We start from the raw sequence: 27,565 nt of genomic DNA on the forward strand, positions 1-27,565 counted from the left end.
TTAATTAATAAAGAAAAATATTAATGTCTCAACTTACATATACAATGGACCCTCGAATTTAGTTGTGCCTTTTCTTTATTCAAAACTATTTTTATTATCTATGAAATATATTTTTTGGGTGTCTGTAATGGTTTAATTGGATTTACATTATTATCAAAAAATATATTTTATAGATAATAAAAATAATTTTGCATACAGAAAAGGCACGACTAAATTCGAGGGTCCACCTTACATGGCTCCTCCCTAGGGTAAGAAAAGTGAACATTATATTTAAATCATATATTTTAACAGTGTTATAATACAAACATTAACAATATTCCTGACACTATATATCCCTCAGTCTACACTATCCTAAGGGAGATTTATTAATCTCGGACTCACCCTACCTATAATACATTTTGTGTGCGTCAACTGGCTGGATGATTGGGTTTAAAATCTATCTACTAGACCTGGGGGTCATTAAGGCTGCGTGTCACCACCAGTCAAGAATATTTTAATACATAAAAGTGATTAACGTACACTATCAGTGTATATACACCGCTATGTACATATATTTACAATGAAGTATACAATATTCGGTGTATATCCACATCTCTAAGTATATATGTTCTATAAATCACTTGGTATTAACCATATTGGTTAATATACAGATATAACTGATCTCCAGTACTAAAGATTTTTAAGAGACGCGAGTTATGAATCGTGGTTGACAATCTTACCCGGAGTTCCGCAAGGTTACCTTCCTGGAGAGAGTTCCGGGGGTCAACGCCCCCGTCTGTGACCAGGCCTCCTTAGGTCAGTGTCCCAGGATTCGACTAACACCCAGGTACCCATTTTACTGATGGGGAACATAGACAACAGGTGGAAAGAAACACGTCCAATGTTTCTACTCTGGCTGGGAATCGAACCCAGGCCCTCGTCGTGTGAAGCGAGAGCGTTAACCACCAGAGCCACTCCTAACTTTGTTACCTACTACATCACGTCTCTTTATGGAAACAAATGGTTGAAAATATAAACATATGCAGTATAATGTGATCCTTATTGACAATATTTCGCCCACACAGTGGGCTTTTTGAAGTCACAAACAGATCTGTTTTTGACTTGAAAAAGTCCATTGTGTGGGCGAAACGTTGTCAATAAAGGATTACATTATACTGCATGTGTGTTTATATTTCCACGTCTCTTTATATTATACAAACGAAGAGCTAAATTGGTATGGGCCGTGTTCTGGGGGTCAACGCCCCCGCGGCCCGGTCGCTGGCCACACAGGAACTGATAATAAACAGTGATGGAAATGGATAAATCTAATATCTGTAACAGAGACTAGGGAAACTAATGACCATCACCTCAGTATTTAGAAAGACGCTTACTCAACTCTGACCTTCCATAAGAGATATTAACTAAAAATCACTAATCTGGAGTAGAAACATCCACAAAATCCAATAGTTTAAGCAACTTCTGTAATTATCAGTCTAATAGTTATGACGCTACACCAAACGTTTCATGATTCTTACGTAAACATGAACAAATATATATTGTCGTGCCCAATAAGTAGTACTTGCGATTTTGGCTTAATTAGCAACGCTCTTCTCTATGTATAAAATTCTAGAAAGGCCTTAATTTGAAATGAGTTGAGGTTTATCATATTTCAATCTGTAAAGCATTTGATCATGTTCCTCTAGACAGGGACAAAACGTTCTCCAAACCAAAGCTTACCCTACACATTTCGACCTTGAAATTCACAACCCGAAAAAGTTGGGTTAATCCACAGGAATCCAACCTAAGTGGCTTACTAGTTTATACCAAGTACACACAGCAATCATAACGCGAGTATACACACAGTCTACATTACTCATAACAGAAGGGGATAGAGGAGAAAGGCAGAATGGGAGACTTGGACTCGATATCGATAGCTGTTTGTAAGCACTTGCTTGATGCTTCTAGCTGACCCAGACTCACAAGAACTTCGCCAAGAGTCTCCCTGGAAAGTAAAAAAAATAGATTAGTTATACCTGTAATTGAGAATAGTCGTTGTTTATATTACAACAGTGACTGTGTCAAACAAGTTTTGGGCAAAAATAACAGGAACACCTGTTGGCTGAACTGTCCAATGACTGAGTAATTATGTTACAGGTCCCTTTCTGCATTATCTTCCGCTAGAGTTCTTCAAAACTGACATGTCGGTCAAGAGGAACACTGGGGCTGGTCCTACAGTCACAGGATCTAAATATTATCGAACATCTGTGGGGTCAATTGGACCAGCAAGTCAGCAACTGATTTCTACCAGTACAAGATACAACTTATACAGACCATAGCTGACACCAATGACATACTATATAGAAAGTTCCTGGTTATGTAGAGCATTTCTGGCAACTTAAGTCAATTTTAGCCCCAGATACCTACTTACAGCAGATGTCTTAAGGAAACACGTCCTAATGTTTCCACCCGTATCAGTGATCGAACCCCGGACTTCAGTGTATGAGCCGAACGTGCTATCAACCCATCAACGGGAGAGTTAGAACAGGATTTGGCGTGAGGGATAGCTCAAAATTCCCCTGGATACTGTTCATATTCTGCATGAATTAATTCCTCGACAAACTGGTGCTGTTTTGCCAGAAATGGACAAACAACACTGTCTTCACGTTATTTTTATAATCACTGTATATTCATGTTATGTCCGACCCCCGTGCGTGTTCATTCTTGTTCAAGCGGGAGTTAGCTTGCAGGAAGTGTGTATACAAGACAGTTCTCATGACACTGACGTCCTTCAGAGTGCAGGTACTGTGCCTCACACGTCCTTCAGAGTGCAGGTACTGTACCTCACACGTCCTTCAGAGTGCAGGTACTGTACCTCACACGTCCTTCAGAGTGCAGGTACTGTAACTCACACGTCCTTCAGAGTGCAGGTACTGTACCTCACACGTCCTTCAGAGTGCAGGTACTGTACCTCACACGTCCTTCAGAGTGCAGGTACTGTAATTCCCACCTGAACACCAGCAGTGTTACTACACTGTTCTATATGATAGTTACATTGTGGGAACACCAGCAGTGTTACTACACTGTTCTATATGATAGTTACATTGTGGGAACACCAGCAGTGTTGCTACACTGTTCTATATGATAGTTACATTGTGGGAACACCCACACTGTGTTACTACACTGTTCTATATGATAGTTACATTGTGGGAACTCACACAGTGTTGCTACACTGTTCTATATGATAGTTACATTGTGGGAACACCCACACAGTGTTGCTACACTGTTCTATATGATAGTTACATTGTGGGAACACCCACACTGTGTTACTACACTGTTCTATATGATAGTTACATTGTGGGAACTCACACAGTGTTGCTACACTGTTCTATATGATAGTTACATTGTGGGAACACCCACACAGTGTTGCTACACTGTTCTATATGATAGTTACATTGTGGGAACTCACAGTGTTGCTACACTGTTCTATATGATAGTTACATTGTGGGAACACCCACACAGTGTTGCTACACTGTTCTATATGATAGTTACATTGTGGGAACACCCACACTGTGTTACTACACTGTTCTATATGATAGTTACATTGTGGGAACACCCACACTGTGTTACTACACTGTTCTATATGATAGTTACATTGTGGGAACACCCACACTGTGTTGCTACACTGTTCTATATGATAGTTACATTGTGGGAACACCCACACAGTGTTACTACACTGTTCTATATGATAGTTACATTGTGGGAACACCCACACAGTGTTGCTACACTGTTCTATATGATAGTTACATTGTGGGAACACCCACACTGTTACTACACTGTTCTATATGATAGTTACATTGTGGGAACACCCACACTGTGTTGCTACACTGTTCTATATGATAGTTACATTGTGGGAACACCCACACTGTGTTACTACACTGTTCTATATGATAGTTACATTGTGGGAACACCCACACTGTGTTACTACACTGTTCTATATGATAGTTACATTGTGGGAACACCCACACTGTGTTGCTACACTGTTCTATATGATAGTTACATTGTGGGAACACCCACACTGTGTTACTACACTGTTCTATATGATAGTTACATTGTGGGAACACCCACACTGTGTTGCTACACTGTTCTATATGATAGTTACATTGTGGGAACACCCACACTGTGTTACTACACTGTTCTATATGATAGTTACATTGTGGGAACACCCACACAGTGTTACTACACTGTTCTATATGATAGTTACATTGTGGGAACACCCACACAGTGTTGCTACACTGTTCTATATGATAGTTACATTGTGGGAACACCTACACTGTTCTATATGATAGTTACATTGTGGGAACACCCACACTGTGTTGCTACACTGTTCTATATGATAGTTACATTGTGGGAACACCCACACTGTGTTACTACACTGTTCTATATGATAGTTACATTGTGGGAACACCCACACTGTGTTACTACACTGTTCTATATGATAGTTACATTGTGGGAACACCCACACTGTGTTACTACACTGTTCTATATGATAGTTACATTGTGGGAACACCCACACTGTGTTGCTACACTGTTCTATATGATAGTTACATTGTGGGAACACCCACACTGTGTTACTACACTGTTCTATATGATAGTTACATTGTGGGAACACCCACACTGTGTTGCTACACTGTTCTATATGATAGTTACATTGTGGGAACACCCACACTGTGTTGCTACACTGTTCTATATGCTAGTTACATTAATATCGTTTAAACACGAGAGAGTCAGAGTGTAACTCACATGTTTCGTCTCAAAATAGCTATGGTGCGTGTCTAGAGAAAATATAAAGTTTTGTGGATGACGCCGCTTGTACAGAGCTATATTTCTCTCTCTCTGGGTGATATTTAGCTAAATCAGAACTGGAGGAAGATGTGGAGTTGTACAGGTGTGTGTGTACACTCGTATATTTGTGGCTGCAGCTGAGTCACAGCTCTTGGCCCCGCCTCTTCACTGGTCGCTACTAGGTCCATTTCCTGTTCAATGAGAGTTATCATTCCTTTTCTTAAAGCTATGTATGAGTTCTGCCTCCATTGTGTGTGTGAGAGGGAAACAGAAATTGCACTGAGGAAAGAGTGAGGTTGGCAGCAGAAAGAGCCAAGGTTGACCACTGGACCTCTGGCACTCAAGGATACACACCAGCTTGCGTGTCTAGGTCCAAACTAATCACTCACGAAATACCTTGCTAAATATATCTCGCTAACTCTTCCCAGTGTTCACAATCACGTGTATTTAAAACCTCACTGCCATCCGGTTATAACTTTTGTATCAGAGAACATCTATCAAGCTGGTTCCATCACTGGAGAGGGTACAGAGAACAGCTATCAAGCTGGTTCCATCACTGGAGAGGTTACAGAGAACAGCTATCAAGCTGGTTCCATCACTGGAGAGGGTACAGTGAACAGCTATCAAGCTGGTTCCATCACTGGAGAGGGTACAGAGAACAGCTATCAAGCTGGTTCCATCACTGGAGAGGTTACAGAGAACAGCTATCAAGCTGGTTCCATCACTGGAGAGGGTACAGAGAACAGCTATCAAGCTGGTTCCATCACTGGAGAGGGTACAGAGAACAGCTATCAAGCTGGTTCCATCACTGGAGAGGGTACAGAGAACAGCTATCAAGCTGGTTCCATCACTGGAGAGGGTACAGAGAACAGCTATCAAGCTGGTTCCATCACTGGAGAGGGTACAGTGATCTAGTACCATCACTGGAACAGAACCAGCAGAGGGAAGAGAGAAAGTCGTGGCATTTGGCTCTCCTCCAGGCAATTTAACCTCAGTCATTCATCTCCTTACTGAAGGTCACCATCTGATGGTGCCAGATGACCACCACCATCATTCTATGGTGCCACATGACCACCACCATCATTCTGTGGTGTCACATGACCACCACCACCATCATTCTACGGTGTCACTTGACCACCATCATTCTATGGTGCCACATGACCACCATCATTCTATGGTGCCACATGACCACCATCATTCTATGGTGCCACATGACCACCATCATTCTATGGTGCCACATGACCACCATTATTCTCAACCTTGAAGGATACGATGTTTAATGTCTAGAAACAATTAACCGAGGCCTTTGAGGTTACTGAAGCAATTCCCGGAACCTTGCAACGATACATGCAACGCACCAGAGGACTCCTTGCAACGACGTGGGTTGCAGGAACATTTTCCCTGGTACAGTACACCAGCTTTGAAAGTTTGAACCCGATCGGGTGAGGCGTTCTCTAGATATTTAAGAAATCTATGGAAGACTAGCCTTCAGGGAAACTTCATACCCATCCTATGGATGGTAGTGGCTAGTTTGTGCACCTCATATTCATCCTGTGGATGGTAGTGGCTAGTTTGTGCACCTCATATCCATCCTATGGATGGTAGTGGCTAGTTTGTGCACCTCATATTCATCCTATGGATGGTAGTGGCTAGTTTGTGCACCTCATATCCATCCTATGGATGGGTGTGGCTAGTTTGTGCACCTCATATTCATCCTATGGAAAAGCAAGAGCACAGGGATACACAATAGGCCTAGAAACTAGGCCCACAAAACACAATACCTACAATTACGCCTACTCTATTTATTGTCCACTAGCACTAATAACTGTACTATGGTCTAATGCGAGCTCAAGCCACCTTCCTTCAATCACCAATCCATTTTCAACTAGTTAGGCAGTTGGTAATGACCAATTGTCACCAAGACAACCTCATCTGGGTTATTTCCAGTGGTTTAATAACCCAGGGAAACCCAAACAAGCCAGGGAATGTGGTGGTAACATAACGACGCAGGGGAGATAGGGAGGACATGATAACGACATGCGAAATACTGAGAGGAATTGACAGGGTGGATAGGGACAGAATGTTTCAGAGATGTGACATGGGAACCTGGAAGATTCAGACGAGTCACAGGGATGTTAGGAAGTATTTCTTTAGTCATAGAGTTGCCAGGAAGTGGAACAATCTGGAGAGTGATGTAGTGGAGGCAGGATCCATACATAGCTTTAAGAAGAGGTATGATAAAGCTCACGGAGCAGGGAGAGTGTAGCAACCAGCAAAGAGGCTGTGTTGCAACCACAAATAGGTGAGTAGCCAGGTACCTATTTACCGTTAGGTGAACAGGGGTAGTAGGTGTAAGGACGCTAGCCTGAAAGTCTTATCCCTTCCTAGGATCAAACCAGGAGTGGAAAAAAATCGTGAAAATACACTAGAAGGTAGAATATGGAAAAATAAGCTAAGTTTAACGGCACTCACTGAAACGTATTCCGGTGCGCTATCACATAATGGGATGGAAGAGGTGGTGTTGAGGAAGTAGAGGTGAAGGAGGAGGGGGTGTACACGTGTGTTGGAAGGGGGTAACACCTGTGCTATGTTAAACACCTGTGGCACTCTCTTACTCCAACTGATGTCACTGCTGGTACAGTTTACCACACTCGCATGAGCAACTAATTGCATCATACAGGGTCTGTGTCATCCAGTGACTTGGCTAAGTTATATTTTGCTTCATACATGGTAGATCATGGCTCATGCATGATTTTAATACATATATTTTGGTCCATACAAAGAATAATACAACACAACTCACGAAATCGTAATGACACAGTTGCAAACAAACCATACCACGGGTGGGATTGAACCCACGGTCTGGTTTTTTGAGACTCTCTGACCGCGGGTTCAATCCCGCCCGTGGTATGGTTTGTTTGCAATCGTGTCATTACGATTTCGTGAGTTATGTTAACGGCACTGTGGGGACTTGAGCTAGAGTTCGTCACGGCCACGCTAGCTGGAGATTCGTCTGTAAAAACTTGCATTTGTGGTCACAGTGGTGGCCTATGCTAACCTTCCTATGGTGTAGAAATATACCTAGTTGGACGAATCTTATTGTGGCTAACGCGACGGTCTGGAGTTTTGAGACTCTCTGACCGCGGGTTCAATCCCGCCCGTGGTATGGTTAATAATACAACACATTCTGGATCATACATTTCTCTCAACGTACATGGTGTATTAATCCTATCCCCAATCATATTAAATGCTATTCATACATATATCATGGTTGAGTAGTGTGTGTGGTACACATCTTACCAACACTAATTCTCCTATACATTTCTTTCACAGTCCCCTCTCTCAACATTCCCACCCTGGCAGTGCAGGTGTGGACTAAGGGGGTCATGACCTCTCCTTCTCTCCATTATCAGAGATGAAACAAGATCGTCTTGCAACGCACGTTCATTAAAACATCCATGTATCTTAGCACATGTTCATTACTCTGCAGAATCAGACTCTCACTAAATTAGATGCAAATCGAGAGCAGGAAAAAAGGGTATACACGATATTCGCACACGGACAACAGTTCTCCCTTCTTGCGGGAGAATCCACAACATTATACTCAGTAACCCGCACTTTGGAGTCGAGGAATCTGCACTCTTTGATTCAATTAAGTCATCAGAGCTGGCGTTTACGCACACAGACATTTTGTTAGCAGAAATTTGACTGTAAAGAGAAGCGCCAAAGGCTGATCAAGATCGCAAATTTGACCAACGATATGCCATGTGACAGTGTGTCGCCGGCGAGGCCACACCATGTTGAAACAGACCATTTGTGGTTGTATTCACGGCTAGTTCGTGAAACCCGACGTATGCAGCAACAATCTCCGGGAAGAAGTACTCTCCCTGCAGTGAATATTACGGACACGTTAGCAAGTATCCGCAGCAGAACAGAGATTCTGTGTTGCTTATCCATGCATGATCATTAAAGAGAACTTTCTCCTTACTATGGATATAATTCACAGGTTAACCTTGTGGACAAGTGATGGTTGTCAGGTAATGTTGAAGATTGAGACACTTATGCAGCATATGGGAATCTTTATTCAGGAAACGTTTCGCCACACAGTGGCTTCATCAGTCCAATACAAAGAGGAAGGCGTAAGGAGAGGAGGAGAATGAGGTAATCAGTCCCTCAACCTGGAGTCGATGTGTTCAGTCCATCAATCTTGTAGAATGGACAGATGGACTGAACACATCGACTCCAGGTTGAGGGACTGATTACCTCATTCTCCTCCTCTCCTTACGCCTTCCTCTTTGTATTGGACTGATGAAGCCACTGTGTGGCGAAACGTTTCCTGAATAAAGATTCCCATATGCTGCATAAGTGTCTCAATCTTCAACTTGTCGGTTTTTCAAACCATTCATCACAGGTAATGTTCAAAGTACCCACGTGATGAGACATAGTAACGTCAAGGACTCCCGCTACAATGAGCCAGGTAAGTCACTATTCATCTAAACATCAGCCTATAATTACCGCAGTGCCTAGGATAGCTGTTAGGTAAGTAGGGCTAACCCCTGAAGCTGTGACAAGCGGGCAATCACCCAAACACAGGTAAGAGATGGGTAACTAGGGATCCCAGGGCGGTTAGTTTTCTATTCCAGCGACTCAGCACGGTGGTTCAGAGGGGTAATGCCTGTTGTATCCTGGCCACGCGACCCACCTTTGAGGAGCTGGATGAGATTTTCGCACTGTAATCTGTGATAAACACGTAGCAATATGTACACGTAGTCTTGCCTAATATCACCTGCACATACTGTATCAATGTGAGAAGGGAGGTGATAATTATTGTAAGCCGCTCCATAACAGCCAAGTGGGAACTAGATAGTCCACATGGAAGGAGACAACCAGAAAGGCGAGTACCCATAGACCAACAATAGTTTTTTGTATTTATTCATATACTAAAATCCCCAACAGTGGTAGTATTTGGAGGTGGTGGTTGGTGTTGATGTGTGGTGGTGGTATTGATGGTGGCGGTGGTCTCCTGGGTGGTGCAGGCAGGTGTGGAGGTAGGACACAAGATGGCAGCAGCAGCAGACACTGTCTGCAATACGCCACACCAGGGAGGGGAGGGAGGGAGAGCAGCCAGGGTTGTAGAGCTCAACCTGTTGCAGAGGCCACAGTGTCTGCTGGTAGGTGGTGCAGCAGCAGCAGACTTGCGCCTGACAGGCTGGCTAAGCATCAAGACAATATAAGAGAGAGCAGTAAAGACACGGTAAATTACCTTGCCTGGAACCTTCCTGAAAGAGGAGCGCTTCCAGCAACCTGTAGAAGATACTGGAGAAGGGGAGGGGAAGAAAGAAAGCAACGTACTCACGTATATATGGTTGTAGTGGTCTTGTCATAGCTCCTGGCCCCGCGTCTTCACTTGTCGCTACTAGGTCCACTTTTAACCCTTCTCCATAAGCTTAATCATACCACGTCTTAAAGCTATGTATGGATCCTGCCTCCACTTCTTCACTCTCCAGATTGTTCCACTTCCTGACAACTCTGTGACTGAAGAAATACTTCCTAACATCCCTGTGACTAATCTGAGTCTTTAAATTCCAGTTGTGACCCCTTGTTGCTGTGTCCCCTTGTTGCTGTGTCCCCTTGTTGCTGTGTCCCCTTGTTACTGTGTCCCCTTGTTGCTGTGTCCCCTTGTTGCTGTATCCCCTTGATGCTGCGTCCCCTTGTTGCTGTGTCCCCATGTTGCTGTATCCCCTTGATGCTGTGTCCCCTTGTTACTGTGCCCCTTGTTGCTGTGTCCCCTTGTTACTGTGTCCCCTTGTTGCTGTGTCCCCTTGTTACTGTGTCCCCTTGTTGCTGTGTCCCCTTGTTACTGTGTCCCCTTGTTGCTGTGTCCCCTTGTTACTGTGCCCCATCTCTAGAACTTTTTGCCTCTTGTCAATTCGTCTCAGTATTTTGTATGCTGTTATCATATCTACTCTTGAAACTCCGTACTGAATTTGCATATTATATATATATATATATATATATATATATATATATATATATATATATATATATATATATATAGTTTCTTATACCAGCTGTCTGTGTTCACTTAAATTCATCAACAGCAGCAATAACAGCGACAGAAACAGCAGCAGGATCAGAAACAGCTACAACAGCACACTGCAGCAGGAAGGTGTGGTGTTGCAGGCAGACTGTTCCCAGACACAGGATGCCACACAGCACTAAGTACACACCCTCCGCCAAAGTTGGCTGGGGCGGTGGGCACCCTGGGTGGGTCGATGGGCACCCTGGGTGGGTCGATGGGCACTCTGGGTGGGTCAGAGTGCGTCAGCAATAAATTTCCGTAGAGAAATAACACAAAATGCCATTACTGAGCAAATTAGGTCACATGAAGTACGTGATAGCTCTAAGCTACAAGTGTACGTGATAGCTGTAAGCTAAAATTGTATATTATAGATCTCAGCTACAACTGTACATGATAGTACTGCAATATTGTGGAGAACGACTCAGAGAAGGTATACCATGTGTTAATTCCTGTCAGTTCGTGTTCTCACATGTTCGTGTATACCTTGCACAGACAGGTGTCATATGCTGGTGCAAGTCATGCTGTAACCGCATGTGCAGTGCAGGTGTGTGCAGTTTTCCGTGTGTCCCGATGTGTGGTATGAGCGCAGATGTGTAGACCACTGTGTGGTCTGAGCCCAGACCACTGGTAATACTCTCTCGTTACATGTCACCCATTGTGACCGCTCAACTGACATTAGTCAGTCCAGGCGTCAGTTTATGAGCATCTGAGGAAGAGTCGTACCTACTACGACTCCTCATCGAGACTCGTTTCACTCCACCTCCTGACCACCAGAGTGCAGTTATGTGTAGAAAAGTAGTCTGAGGATGCTTAGACTAACCTCCTCTATGACTCCAACTCTGTCAAGAGGATGACATCGCAGTAGCCCTGTCAGCAGACGACTGTCTGACTCATGTGACAGCTTCAGTGAGCAGCCTGCAAAATGATGTCACTTTGACTGCTAGCCCACTCCAGTTACGGTGTATGCTGCTACGACTCCCAGATGATGCGCCTGACTTGTCCTAGCCACGACTCATGCTCGCCGGCACCACTAAGCTGTGCTGTGTGCTCCCAGCAGTGACAGTACCAGTTGAGATGTCTTCCAGAGTCATTTGCCAGACGTAGTCTTTGTAGATGAATGGTTCAGAGAACCGACATGTTGATAAATTAGACACATGTGCAACTCTTGGGTATCTTTATTGAGGAAACGTTTCGCCACACAGTGGCTTCATCAGTCCATACTTAGGAGAAACTTGAAGAACAGGATGAGAATGAGGTAATCAGTCCCTCAACCTTGAGTCGATGCGTTCAGTCCATCAGGTTGAGGGACTGATTACCTCATTCTCATCCTGTTCTTCAAGTTTCTCCTAAGTATGGACTGATGAAGCCACTGTGTGGCGAAACGTTTCCTCAATAAAGATACCCAAGAGTTGCACATGTGTCTAATTTATCAGACGTAGTCTTGCCAAGTACTGACGATGCCTCACTCGAGAGCACCAGCAGGTTGTACCCCAGGTTGAGTGAACCCTGCAGCGACTACTCAATGATAATTGCTTCACTGTTACAGAGGTAACCGTACCCCGTTACGTCACAGCTCAGCTGCAGTGATGTCTCCTGTGTTGCAGTATCTATCCAGATGCTGGAAGGCGTGCAGTGATGCCCGCCGAAACTCACTGCCTTGGACCACGATGCCAGCACACCCTACCCTTTTCTTCCCTCCCAGTAGGAAGTTTTTTTGTCCATGTCTACAAAGATATATGTTTTTATTGTATATTCTGTGCCCTGTTCCTGAGAGACAGAGATATTTTTTTTATCAATCATGGTTGAGGACGACCATGGGTAAGTGGCTGGGTTTATATTTTGCGCCATGCTGGTACTGCCACCTATGGGCCTACCCAGCTCTCATTCAGGCAGCCGAACTCAGTCAACAACGTCTACTCCGTCACTCTCTCCTGGGCATGGCCCTCCAAGGCCAGGGCACTTACACACTGCCTGTGTACCAAGAACCCAAATAAAGTAACGTAACCTCCTCCGACGCCTTGTCATTCATCCCCGTTTGCACAGGACGCAAATCAATTGTAATAAGTGTGTGTTGGGAAGTGTGTGTTGAGAACTGTGTGTTGGGAAGTGTGTGTTGAGAACTGTGTGTTGAGAACTGTGTGTTGAGAAGTGTGTGTTGGGAAGTGTGTGTTGAGAACTGTGTGTTGGGAAGTGTGTGTTGAGAAGTGTGTGTTGGGAAGTGTGTGTTGAGAAGTGTGTGTTGGGAAGTGTGTGTTGAGAAGTGTGTGTTGGGAAGTGTGTGTTGAGAAGTGTGTGTTGGGAAGTGTGTGTTGGGAAGTGTGTGTTGAGAACTGTGTGTTGAGAAGTGTGTGTTGGGAAGTGTGTGTTGAGAAGTGTGTGTTGAGAAGTGTGTGTTGGGAAGTGTGTGTTGAGAAGTGTGTGTTGGGAAGTGTGTGTTGAGAAGTGTGTGTTGGGAAGTGTGTGTTGAGAAGTGTGTGTTGGGAAGTGTGTGTTGAGAAGTGTGTGTTGGGAAGTGTGTGTTGAGAACTGTGTGTTGGGAAGTGTGTGTTGAGAATTGTGTGTAGGGAAGTGTGTGTTGAGAAGTGTGTGTTGGGAAGTGTGTGTTGAGAAGTGTGTGTTGGGAAGTGTGTGTTGAGAACTGTGTGTTGGGAAGTGTGTGTTGAGAACTGTGTTGGGAAGTGTGTGTTGAGAACTGTGTGTTGGGAAGAGTGTTGAGAACTGTGTGTTGGGAAGTGTGTGTTGAGAACTGTGTGTTGGGAAGTGTGTGTTGAGAACTGTGTGTTGGGAAGTGTGTGTTGAGAACTGTGTGTTGAGAACTGTGTGTTGGGAAGTGTGTGTTGAGAACTGTGTGTTGGGAAGTGTGTGTTGAGAACTGTGTGTTGAGAACTGTGTGTTGGGAAGTGTGTGTTGGGAACTGTGTGTTGGGAAGTGTGTGTTGGGAACTGTGTGTTGGGAAGTGTGTGTTGAGAACTGTGTGTTGAGAACTGTGTGTAGGGAAGTGTGTGTTGAGAACTGTGTGTTGGGAAGTGTGTGTTGAGAACTGTGTGTTGGGAAGTGTGTGTTGAGAACTGTGTGTTGGGAAGTGTGTGTTGAGAACTGTGTGTTGAGAACTGTGTGTTGGGAAGTGTGTGTTGAGAACTGTGTGTTGGGAAGTGTGTGTTGAGAACTGTGTGTTGGGAAGTGTGTGTTGAGAACTGTGTGTTGAGAACTGTGTGTTGGGAAGTGTGTGTTGAGAACTGTGTGTTGGGAAGTGTGTGTTGAGAACTGTGTGTTGGGAAGTGTGTGTTGAGAACTGTGTGTTGGGAAGTGTGTGTTGAGAACTGTGTGTTGGGAAGTGTGTGTTGAGAACTGTGTGTTGGGTGTGTTGAGAAGTGTGTGTTGAGAACTGTGTGTTGAGTGTGTTGGGAAGTGTGTGTTGAGAACTGTGTGTTGGGAAGTGTGTGTTGAGAACTGTGTGTTGGGAAGTGTGTGTTGAGAACTGTGTGTTGGGAAGTGTGTGTTGAGAACTGTGTGTTGGGAAGTGTGTGTTGAGAACTGTGTGTTGGGAAGTGTGTGTTGAGAACTGTGTGTTGGGAAGTGTGTGTTGAGAACTGTGTGTTGGGAAGTGTGTGTTGAGAACTGTGTGTTGGGAAGTGTGTGTGTTGGGAAGTGTGTGTTGAGAACTGTGTGTTGGGTGTGTTGGGAAGTGTGTGTTGAGAACTGTGTGTTGGGAAGTGTGTGCTGAGAACTGTGTGTTGTGAAGTGTGTGTTGAGAACTGTGTGTTGGAAGTGTGTGTTGAGAACTGTGTGTTGAGAACTGAAGTGTGTGTTGGGAAGTGTGTGTTGGGAAGTGTGTGTTGAGAACTGTGTGTTGGGAAGTGTGTGTTGAGAACTGTGTTGGGAAGTGTGTGTTGAGAACTGTGTGTTGGGAAGTGTGTGTTGAGAACTGTGTGTTGAGAACTGTGTGTTGGGAAGTGTGTGTTGAGAACTGTGTGTTGGGAAGTGTGTGTTGAGAACTGTGTGTTGGGAAGTGTGTGTTGAGAACTGTGTGTTGGGAAGTGTGTGTTGAGAACTGTGTGTTGGGAAGTGTGTGTTGAGAACTGTGTGTTGGGAAGTGTGTGTTGGGAAGTGTGTGTTGAGAACTGTGTGTTGGGAAGTGTGTGTTGAGAACTGTGTGTTGGGAAGTGTGTGTTGAGAACTGTGTGTTGGGAAGTGTGTGTTGAGAACTGTGTGTTGAGAACTGTGTGTTGGGAAGTGTGTGTTGAGAACTGTGTGTTGGGAAGTGTGTGTTGAGAACTGTGTGTTGGGAAGTGTGTGTTGAGAACTGTGTGTTGGGAAGTGTGTGTTGAGAACTGTGTGTTGGGAAGTGTGTGTTGAGAACTGTGTGTTGAGAACTGTGTGTTGGGAAGTGTGTGTTGAGAACTGTGTGTTGGGAAGTGTGTGTTGAGAACTGTGTGTTGGGAAGTGTGTGTTGAGAACTGTGTGTTGAGAACTGTGTGTTGGGAAGTGTGTGTTGAGAACTGTGTGTTGGGAAGTGTGTGTTGAGAACTGTGTGTTGGGAAGTGTGTGTTGAGAACTGTGTGTTGGGAAGTGTGTGTTGAGAACTGTGTGTTGGGAAGTGTGTGTTGAGAACTGTGTGTTGGGAAGTGTGTGTTGAGAACTGTGTGTTGGGAAGTGTGTGTTGAGAACTGTGTGTTGGGAAGTGTGTGTTGAGAACTGTGTGTTGGGAAGTGTGTGTTGAGAACTGTGTGTTGAGAACTGTGTGTTGGGAAGTGTGTGTTGAGAACTGTGTGTTGGGAAGTGTGTGTTGAGAACTGTGTGTTGGGAAGTGTGTGTTGAGAACTGTGTGTTGAGAACTGTGTGTTGGGAAGTGTGTGTTGAGAACTGTGTGTTGAGAACTGTGTGTTGGGAAGTGTGTGTTGAGAACTGTGTGTTGGGAAGTGTGTGTTGAGAACTGTGTGTTGAGAACTGTGTGTTGGGAAGTGTGTGTTGAGAACTGTGTGTTGAGAACTGTGTGTTGAGAACTGTGTGTTGAGAACTGTGTGTTGGGAAGTGTGTGTTGAGAACTGTGTGTTGAGAACTGTGTGTTGGGAAGTGTGTGTTGAGAACTGTGTGTTGAGAACTGTGTGTTGGGAAGTGTGTGTTGAGAACTGTGTGTTGGGAAGTGTGTGTTGAGAACTGTGTGTTGGGAAGTGTGTGTTGAGAACTGTGTGTTGAGAACTGTGTGTTGAGAACTGTGTGTTGGGAAGTGTGTGTTGAGAACTGTGTGTTGAGAACTGTGTGTTGGGAAGTGTGTGTTGAGAACTGTGTGTTGGGAAGTGTGTGTTGAGAACTGTGTGTTGGGAAGTGTGTGTTGAGAACTGTGTGTTGAGAACTATGTGTTGGGAAGTGTGTGTTGAGAACTGTGTGTTGAGAACTATGTGTTGGGAAGTGTGTGTTGAGAACTGTGTGTTGGGAAGTGTGTGTTGAGAACTGTGTGTTGAGAACTGTGTGTTGAGAACTGTGTGTTGAGAACTGTGTGTTGGGAAGTGTGTGTTGAGAACTGTGTGTTGAGAACTGTGTGTTGGGAAGTGTGTGTTGAGAACTGTGTGTTGAGAACTGTGTGTTGGGAAGTGTGTGTTGAGAACTGTGTGTTGAGAACTGTGTGTTGGGAAGTGTGTGTTGAGAACTGTGTGTTGAGAACTGTGTGTTGGGAAGTGTGTGTTGAGAACTGTGTGTTGAGAACTGTGTGTTGAGAACTGTGTGTTGAGAACTGTGTGTTGAGAACTGTGTGTTGAGAACTGTGTGTTGAGAACTGTGTGTTGAGAACTGTGTGTTGAGAACTGTGTGTTGGGAAGTGTGTGTTGAGAACTGTGTGTTGGGAAGTGTGTGTTGAGAACTGTGTGTTGAGAACTGTGTGTTGGGAAGTGTGTGTTGAGAACTGTGTGTTGGGAAGTGTGTGTTGAGAACTGTGTGTTGGGAAGTGTGTGTTGAGAACTGTGTGTTGAGAACTGTGTGTTGGGAAGTGTGTGTTGAGAACTGTGTGTTGAGAACTGTGTGTTGAGAACTGTGTGTTGAGAACTGTGTGTTGAGAACTGTGTGTTGAGAACTGTGTGTTGAGAACTGTGTGTTGGGAAGTGTGTGTTGAGAACTGTGTGTTGAGAACTGTGTGTTGGGAAGTGTGTGTTGAGAACTGTGTGTTGAGAACTGTGTGTTGGGAAGTGTGTGTTGAGAACTGTGTGTTGAGAACTGTGTGTTGGGAAGTGTGTGTTGAGAACTGTGTGTTGAGAACTGTGTGTTGAGAACTGTGTGTTGAGAACTGTGTGTTGAGAACTGTGTGTTGGGAAGTGTGTGTGAGAACTGTGTGTTGAGAACTGTGTGTTGAGAAGAACTGTGTGTTGGGAAGTGTGTGTTGAGAACTGTGTGTTGAGAACTGTGTGTTGGGAAGTGTGTGTTGAGAACTGTGTGTTGAGAACTGTGTGTTGGGAAGTGTGTGTTGAGAACTGTGTGTTGAGAACTGTGTGTTGGGAAGTGTGTGTTGAGAACTGTGTGTTGAGAACTGTGTGTTGGGAAGTGTGTGTTGAGAACTGTGTGTTGAGAACTGTGTGTTGGGAAGTGTGTGTTGAGAACTGTGTGTTGAGAACTGTGTGTTGGGAAGTGTGTGTTGAGAACTGTGTGTTGAGAACTGTGTGTTGGGAAGTGTGTGTTGAGAACTGTGTGTTGGGAAGTGTGTGTTGAGAACTGTGTGTTGAGAACTGTGTGTTGGGAAGTGTGTGTTGAGAACTGTGTGTTGAGAACTGTGTGTTGGGAAGTGTGTGTTGAGAACTGTGTGTTGAGAACTGTGTTGGGAAGTGTGTGTTGGGAAGTGTGTGTTGAGAACTGTGTGTTGGGAAGTGTGTGTTGAGAACTGTGTGTTGGGAAGTGTGTGTTGAGAACTGTGTGTTGAGAACTGTGTGTTGAGAACTGTGTGTTGAGAACTGTGTGTTGGGAAGTGTGTGTTGAGAACTGTGTGTTGGGAAGTGTGTGTTGGGAAGTGTGTGTTGAGAACTGTGTGTTGGGAAGTGTGTGTTGAGAACTGTGTGTTGAGAACTGTGTGTTGAGAACTGTGTGTTGAGAACTGTGTGTTGGGAAGTGTGTGTTGGGAAGTGTGTGTTGAGAACTGTGTGTTGGGAAGTGTGTGTTGAGAACTGTGTGTTGAGAACTGTGTGTTGGGAAGTGTGTGTTGAGAACTGTGTGTTGAGAACTGTGTGTTGGGAAGTGTGTGTTGGGAAGTGTGTGTTGAGAACTGTGTGTTGGGAAGTGTGTGTTGAGAACTGTGTGTTGAGAACTGTGTGTTGGGAAGTGTGTGTTGGGAAGTGTGTGTTGAGAACTGTGTGTTGAGAACTGTGTGTTGGGAAGTGTGTGTTGAGAACTGTGTGTTGAGAACTGTGTGTTGGGAAGTGTGTGTTGAGAACTGTGTGTTGAGAACTGTGTGTTGGGAAGTGTGCATGTATACGAATAAGGCAAAAAAAAAAAGGGGTGTGGCCAATCTAATTATTCTACATGCAAGAGGAGGAAGAAGAGTAATGGTTGACTAAATTTCCCTTATTCCTTTTCTTTCCCGTCCTGATTCTCCATCCCTTCCTTTACTGGCTTTACATATTCCTATTATGCTCCAGTTTCGATTTCTGCCTTAGCATCCTGTCTCCTGATAATGACTCTCGTACAAGCTGTGAATGACTGGAACAAACTGTGATGAAAATTACACATATGTACAACATTTGGGTACACTCATGTGTAAATCCCACTCAAATCCAACCCCTCTCACTCATGTGCAAGTCCCACTCAAATCCAACCTCTCTCACTCATGTATTTATCCAACGTAAATTTGAAACTACCCAAGGTTTTAGCTTCAATAACCCAACTAGGCAGACTGTTCCATCATCTTACACATGTGTCTTAATCTTCAACCTGATGCAGTGCTCCATCCTTACAGGTGGACGTGACCTGCACCTGACTAGCTTGGGCCAGTAGGTGACTTGGACCTGACTAGCTTGGGCCAGTAGGTGACTTGCACCTGACTAGCTTGGGCCAGTAGGTGACTTGCACCTGTCTAACATGGGCCAGTAGGCCTGCTGCAATGCTCCTTTATATTCTAACAACGCAAACCTGGTAACTGAAGGGTGTTCCGGGGGTCAACGCCCCCTGGCATGGTACAGTGAATCAAGACGCCTACACAACCCTCACACAGGTAAAAAACGAGTATAAATGGTCCAAGCCGGACCGGAATGTCCTCATCTGTGTACAGTGTTCAGCACACTGGCTTGCTGGCTTCAGCACTGACCTATCAGAAATTAAATCTATCAATGAGTGAGTTGTTTATCATTACGAATACTGATAGTTAATTAATCAATTAATATCTGGAGCATTGCAGATTTTCCTAGTCAAATCATCAATTGATATCTATTAACCCAGTGTTCCTGGAACTATCAACCCTACAAACTTCTCCAGTATCCAGGTTCCTGGAACTATCAACCCTACAAACTTCTCCAGTATCCAGGTTCCTGGAACTATCAACCCTACAAACTTCTCCAGTATCCAGGTTCCTGGAACTATCAACCCTACAAACTTCTCCAGTATCCAGGTTCCTGGAATTATCAACCCAACACAACCTCTCCAGTAACCACGATCCTGGAACTATCAACCCAACACAACCTCTCCAGTAACCACGATCCTGGAATTATCAACCCAACACAACCTCTCCAGTAACCACGATCCTGGAACTATCAACCCAACACAACCTCTCCAGTAACCACGATCCTGGAATTATCAACCCAACACAACCTCTCCAGTAACCACGATCCTGGAACTATCAACCCAACACAACCTCTCCAGTAACCACGATCCTGGAATTATCAACCCAACACAACCTCTCCAGTAACCACGATCCTGGAACTATCAACCCAACACAACCTCTCCAGTAACCACGATCCTGGAATTATCAACCCAACACAACCTCTCCAGTAACCACGATCCTGGAACTATCAACCCAACACAACCTCTCCAGTAACCACGATCCTGGAACTATCAACCCTATACAACCTCTCCAGTAACCACGATCCTGGAATTATCAACCCAACACAACCTCTCCAGTAACCACGATCCTGGAATTATCAACCCAACACAACCTCTCCAGTAACCACGATCCTGGAATTATCAACCCAACACAACCTCTCCAGTAACCACGATCCTGGAATTATCAACCCAACACAACCTCTCCAGTAACCACGATCCTGGAATTATCAACCCAACACAACCTCTCCAGTAACCACGATCCTGGAATTATCAACCCAACACAACCTCTCCAGTAACCACGATCCTGGAATTATCAACCCAACACAACCTCTCCAGTAACCACGATCCTGGAATTATCAACCCAACACCTCTCCAGTAACCACGATCCTGGAATTATCAACCCAACACAACCTCTCCAGTAACCACGATCCTGGAATTATCAACCCAACACAACCTCTCCAGTAACCACGATCTTGGGAACTATCAACCCAACACAACCTCTCCAGTAACCACGATCCTGGAACTATCAACCCAACACAACCTCTCCAGTAACCACGATCCTGGAACTATCAACCCAACACAACCTCTCCAGTAACCACGATCCTGGAATTATCAACCCAACACAACCTCTCCAGTAACCACGATCCTGGAATTATCAACCCAACACAACCTCTCCAGTAACCACGATCCTGGAATTATCAACCCAACACCTCTCCAGTAACCACGATCCTGGAATTATCAACCCAACACAACCTCTCCAGTAACCACGATCCTGGAATTATCAACCCAACACAACCTCTCCAGTAACCACGATCCTGGAATTATCAACCCAACACAACCTCTCCAGTAACCACGAACCTGGAATTATCAACCCAACACAACCTCTCCAGTAACCACGATCCTGGAATTATCAACCCAACACCTCTCCAGTAACCACGATCCTGGAATTATCAACCCAACACAACCTCTCCAGTAACCACGATCCTGGAATTATCAACCCAACACAACCTCTCCAGTAACCACGATCTTGGGAACTATCAACCCAACACAACCTCTCCAGTAACCACGATCCTGGAACTATCAACCCAACACAACCTCTCCAGTAACCACGATCCTGGAACTATCAACCCAACACAACCTCTCCAGTAACCACGATCCTGGAATTATCAACCCAACACAACCTCTCCAGTAACCACGATCCTGGAATTATCAACCCAACACAACCTCTCCAGTAACCACGATCTTGGGAACTATCAACCCAACACAACCTCTCCAGTAACCACGATCTTGGGAACTATCAACCCAACACAACCTCTCCAGTAACCACGATCTTGGGAACTATCAACCCAACACAACCTCTCCAGTAACCACGATCCTGGAATTATCAACCCAACACAACCTCTCCAGTAACCACGATCCTGGAACTATCAACCCAACACAACCTCTCCAGTAACCACGATCCTGGAACTATCAACCCAACACAACCTCTCCAGTAACCACGATCCTGGAATTATCAACCCAACACAACCTCTCCAGGAACTATCAACCCAACACAACCTCTCCAGTAACCACGATCCTGGAATTATCAACCCAACACAACCTCTCCAGTAACCACGATCCTGGAATTATCAACCCAACACAACCTCTCCAGTAACCACGATCCTGGAATTATCAACCCAACACAACCTCTCCAGTAACCACGATCCTGGAACTATCAACCCAACACAACCTCTCCAGTAACCACGATCCTGGAACTATCAACCCAACACAACCTCTCCAGTAATCACGATCCTGGAATTATCAACCCAACACAACCTCTCCAGTAACCACGATCATGGAATTATCAACCCAACACAACCTCTCCAGTAACCACGATCCTGGAACTATCAACCCTACACAACCTCTCCAGTAACCACGATCCTGGAACTATCAACCCTACACAACCTCTCCAGTAACCACGATCCTGGAACTATCAACCCAACACAACCTCTCCAGTAACCACGATCTTGGGAATTATCAACCCAACACAACCTTTCCAGTAACCACGATCCTGGAACTATCAACCCAACACAACCTCTCCAGTAACCACGATCTTGGGAACTATCAACCCAACACAACCTCTCCAGGAACTATCAACCCATCACCATCTCTCCTGTAACAACTTCCAACCCCATATAATTAAGATTATTTACGTACACATAAATAGTTGAACAAATTATTATTGATAGAAACGTGTGTGAATTACATAACTAAAAGCAAGTAAGTTACAGAGACGCATTTCCAAATACAAAGCCTGTATTTCAACCCACTTTATAAGCAACGTTTCTCTCACTTGTAAAGCACATTTCTGGCCCGTTTTGTAGATGAATGGTTCAGAGAACCGACATGTTGATAAATTAGACACATGTGCAACTCTTGGGTATCTTTATTGAGGAAACGTTTCGCCACACAGTGACTTCATCAGTCCATACGTAGGAGAAACTTGAGGAGAATGAGGTAAACAGTCCCTCAACCTTGAGGAACTGTGTGTGGAAAAAGACACTTATGTACAGTTCAGGACATTTATTAAAGGAAACGTTTCGCCACGAGTGGCTTCTTCAGTATTAGGACTGAAGAAGCCACTCGTGGCGAAACGTTTCCTTTAATAAATGTCCTGAACTGTACATAAGTGTCTTTTTCCACATCTTGTCGGTATTACCATACCATTTCCTCCTTGAGGAACTGATTACCTCATTCTCCTCCTGTTTCCTCAATAAAGACACCCAAGAGTTGCACATGTGTCTAATTTATCAACAATTCTGACCCACCTATGCTAATTATACATAATGACAGTCATTATTCTTCACAAGTGCAGCCGCAAAGCAGGTTTGCAAATACTGCAGAGTCGAGTTTACAAGGGACGGTAATGACCCAGGGGTGAGGTGGGTGATGGTTGTGTGTGTGTCAGTGTTGGTTCATTAGCTGCCCACCCACCACCCCGCCCACCAGCCCACCCCGCCCACCAACAGGCAAAAAGTGCAAAATACACACGATATAACGTATAGCAACGTGCTACACGCAAGAGACCTACACGAGCCACAATACAAAGAACGGAGAACACACGAATAGGGACCCAGTGGCCTGGTTGGCAAGGCTGTCGCTTCACACGCTGAGGACCCGGGTTCGATTCCCGGCGAGGTGAAATCATTTCGACGTGTTTCCTTACACCTGTTGTTCTGTTTACCAAGCAAGTAGGTACCTGGATGTTAGTGGACCGGTGTGGGTGGCATCCTGGGGGACAAGATAGAGGAAATAGACAGTCCTTGATGAAGCACTGACTTTCTTGGGTTATCATGGGTGGCTAACTCTCCGTTACTCATAACACACACGTGTACCACAGTACAGAACGAACAACTTGGAGGAACAAGGCGTACAAGGAAAACACCTACAAAAGACTAATAAATATTTGGGAGACAAAGTAGATAGTAACTAACTGGGCGTTGAGTTGGGCAGAAGAGACCCGTGGCTTGGCTGTTAGCGCACTCGCCTTGCACACTCAGGTCCGTGGTTCGATTCCCGGTACGGGTGGAACCATTAGGGGCGTGGCGTGTTTCCTTAGACACCTGCTGTCACTGTTCACCTAGCAGTAAGTAGGTACCTGGGTGTTAGTTACCTTACACCTGCTGTCACTGTTCACCTAGCAGTAAGTAGGTACCTGGGTGTTAGTTACCTTACACCTGCTGTCACTGTTCACCTAGCAGTAAGTAGGTACCTGGGTGTTAATTACCTTACACCTGCTGTCACTGTTCACCTAGCAGTAAGTAGGTACCTGGGTGTTAGTTACCTTACACCTGCTGTCACTGTTCACCTAGCAGTAATAGGTACCTGGGTGTTAGTTACCTTACACCTGCTGTCACTGTTCACCTAGCAGTAAGTAGGTACCTGGGTGTTAGTTACCTTACACCTGCTGTCCCTGCTCACCTACTAGTAAGTAGGTACCTGGGTGTTAGTTACTTTACACCTGCTGCCACTGTTCACTTAGCAGTAAGTAGGTACCTGGGTGTTAGTTACCTTACACCTGCTGTCACTGTTCACCTAGCAGTAAGTAGGTACCTGGGTGTTAGTTACCTTACACCTGCTGTCACTGTTCACCTAGCAGTAAGTAGGTACCTGGGTGTTAGTTACCTTACACCTGCTGTCACTGTTCACCTAGCAGTAAGTAGGTACCTGGGTGTTAGTTACCTTACACCTGCTGTCACTGCTCACCTAGCAGTAAGTAGGTACCTGGGTGTTAGTTACCTTACACCTGCTGTCACTGTTCACCTAGCAGTAAGTAGGTACCTGGGTGTTAGTTACCTTACACCTGCTGTCACTGTTCACCTAGCAGTAAGTAGGTACCTGGGTGTTAGTTACCTTACACCTGCTGTCACTGTTCACCTAGCAGTAAGTAGGTACCTGGGTGTTAGTTACCTTACACCTGCTGTCACTGTTCACCTAGCAGTAAGTAGGTACCTGGGTGTTAGTTACCTTACACCTGCTGTCACTGTTCACCTAGCAGCAAGTAGGTACCTGGGTGTTAGTTACCTTACACCTGCTGTCACTGTTCACCTAGCAGTAAGTAGGTACCTGGGTGTTAGTTACCTTACACCTGCTGTCACTGTTCACCTAGCAGTAAGTAGGTACCTGGGTGTTAGTTACCTTACACCTGCTGTCACTGTTCACCTAGCAGTAAGTAGGTACCTGGGTTTTAGTTACCTTACACCTGCTGTCACTGTTCACCTAGCAGTAAGTAAGTACCTGGGTGTTAGTTACCTTACACCAGCTGTCACTGTTCACCTAGCAGTAAGTAGGTACCTGGGTGTTAGTTACCTTACACCTGCTGTCACTGTTCACCTAGCAGTAAGTAGGTACCTGGGTGTTAGTTACCTTACACCTGCTGTCACTGTTCACCTAGCAGTAAGTAGGTACCTGGGTGTTAGTTACCTTACACCTGCTGTCACTGTTCACCTAGCAGTAAGTAGGTACCTGGGTGTTAGTTACCTTACACCTGCTGTCACTGTTCACCTAGCAGTAAGTAGGTACCTGGGTGTTAGTTACCTTACACCTGCTGTCACTGTTCACCTAGCAGTAAGTAGGTACCTGGGTGTTAGTTACCTTACACCTGCTGTCACTGTTCACCTAGCAGTAAGTAGGTACCTGGGTGTTAGTGGACTGGTGTGGGTGGCATCCTGGGTGTTAGTGGACTGGTGTGGGTGGCATCCTGGGTGTTAGTGGACTGGTGTGGGTGGCATCCAGGGTGTTAGTGGACTGGTGTGGGTGGCATCCAGGGTGTTAGTGGACTGGTGTGGGTGGCATCCAGGGTGTTAGTGGACTGGTGTGGGTGGCATCCTGGGTGTTAGTGGACTGGTGTGGGTGGCATCCTGGGTGTTAGTGGACTGGTGTGGGTGGCATCCTGGGTGTTAGTGGACTGGTGTGGGTGGCATCCTGGGTGTTAGTGGACTGGTGTGGGTGGCATCCTGGGTGCTAGTGGACTGGTGTGGGTGGCATCCTGGGTGCTAGTGGACTGGTGTGGGTGGCATCCTGGGTGTTAGTGGACTGGTGTGGGTGGCATCCTGGGTGTTAGTGGACTGGTGTGGGTGGCATCCTGGGTGTTAGTGGACTGGTGTAGGTGGCATCCTGGGTGTTAGTGGACTGGTGTGGGTGGCATCCTGGGTGTTAGTGGACTGGTGTGGGTGGCATCCTGGGTGTTAGTGGACTGGTGTGGGTGGCATCCTGGGTGTTAGTGGACTGGTGTGGGTGGCATCCTGGGTGTTAGTGGACTGGTGTAGGTGGCATCCTGGGTGTTAGTGGACTGGTGTGGGTGGCATCCTGGGTGTTAGTGGACTGGTGTGGGTGGCATCCTGGGTGTTAGTGGACTGGTGTGGGTGGCATCCTGGGGACAAATAAGTCGCCAGAAATGCTCTACATAACCAGGAACTTTCTATATAGTATGTCATAGGTGTGAACTATGGTCTGTATAAGTTGTATCTTGTACTGGTAGAAATATACATTATTATTATTAAGTGGGGTCCCACAAGTACTGGGACCCATACTATTTCTCCATTATTTAAAAAAATAACTTGATGAGAATAAATAGCCTGTAGAATAATGACAGACTACAGAATGATTCAAACAGGTTGTAATCATGTTCCAAGAAGTGGCTGCTGGATTTGAACCCCCAGAGAGTAGTAAAAACTGGTACAAGAGTACAGAAGTAGAAATAGGTAAGCACAGAGCCTGCGGAGATTAAGGGGAGGGGAGGGGGATAGACAAGGTGCAGGGAGGAGGGGTATACACGAGGGGAAGGTATACTACACAAGGTATATGTTGTACGGTTTCCTGCGCTAGTTGAGGACGACAAAGGTACACACACACACATGCGCACACATACACACACACACATGCGCACACACACACAGTACCACTGTTGCAGACACCACTACCATTTATGGTAGTCAAGAGTGAACCAGCAGTCACTGCTGCCATGACCCACTATGGTGCCATTATCTATCCAACCATAGTACCATCATATATTCAACCACAGTACCATTATCTATCCCAGCCTCACCTGCCATATACATCTTTGACCGAAGAAATCGACTGTGTAGGCGACACGGTCCCAGACCACACCAGAGGTCCCAGACCACACCAGAGGTCCCAGACCACACCAGAGGTCCCAGACCATACCAGAGATCCTAGACCATACCAGAGGTCCCAGACCACATCAGAGGTCCCAGACCACACCAGAGGTCCTAGACCACACCAGAGGTCCTAGACCACACCAGAGGTCCTAGACCATACCAGAGGTCCTAGACCACACCAGTGGTCCCAGACCACACCAGAGGTGCCAGATCACACCAGAGGTGCCAGATCACACCAGAGGTACCAGACCACACCAGAGGTACCAGTAGAGAACACTTACAGTGGTGAAAGTTGGATCCCAACTCTTCTGGGAGAGATGTTTCGCCCGGTAGAGACTGATAAAAGCCCCAGTGAGCGAAAGGTCGTGTAATAAATGACACATACACACACATACACACACACACACACACACACACACACACACACACACACACACACTTCCTCTCTCTGTCTTTAATACACGTCAATACTCGCCTGGTTCGTTCGCAGCACACGCCAGAGGGTCGGTCTGAAGACCACAGGTACAGTCAGTCGTGACCTGAAAACGGTCTCAGAAGGAGCGAAATGTCGTCCGCACGTTTCTCCATAGTTGTAGGTTAGTTGTGAATTGTTACCGTCATGGTATTGTGGGTTCGTTGTGAATTGTTGTAAATTCCACTCCATCAATAGTTCCAGTACCAGGTGGGTTTATAGCGCACCTAGTGGGTATTTAGCCCACCTAGTGGGTATTTAGCCCACTTAGTGGGTATTTAGCCCACCTAGTGGGTATTTAGCCCACCTAGTGGGTATTTAGCCCACTTAGTGGGTATTTAGCCCACGTAGTGGGTAATTAGCCCACCCAGTTGGTATTTAGCCCACCTAGTGGGTATTTAGCCCACCTAGTGGGTATTTAGCCCACTTAGTGGGTATTTAGCCCACGTAGTGGGTATTTAGCCCACCCAGTGGGTATTTAGCCCACCTAGTGGGTATTTAGCCCACTTAGTGGGTATT

At 45.5% G+C, this 27,565-nt stretch overlaps 1 protein-coding gene across 7 annotated transcripts in view; it reads right to left on the bottom strand.

Annotated features, from left to right (window-relative positions):
- Positions 1 to 264: 264 nt before the first annotated feature.
- The window catches only part of LOC128701757 (tetratricopeptide repeat protein 7B-like), a 207,695-nt gene continuing 180,394 nt past the window's right edge, over positions 265 to 27,565 (bottom strand). For all 7 annotated transcript variants that reach the window (XM_070105056.1, XM_070105051.1, XM_070105052.1 and 4 more), the window contains one exon: positions 265 to 1,981. In XM_070105056.1, coding sequence (XP_069961157.1) covers positions 1,849 to 1,981 — 133 coding nt within the window. In that variant the 3' untranslated portion in view covers positions 265 to 1,848. The remainder of the gene's footprint in view (positions 1,982 to 27,565) is intronic.

The sequence above is a fragment of the Cherax quadricarinatus genome, chromosome 96 (genome assembly GCF_038502225.1).
Source record: "Cherax quadricarinatus isolate ZL_2023a chromosome 96, ASM3850222v1, whole genome shotgun sequence".
In the NCBI taxonomy this organism is placed as follows: Eukaryota; Metazoa; Arthropoda; class Malacostraca; order Decapoda; family Parastacidae; genus Cherax; species Cherax quadricarinatus.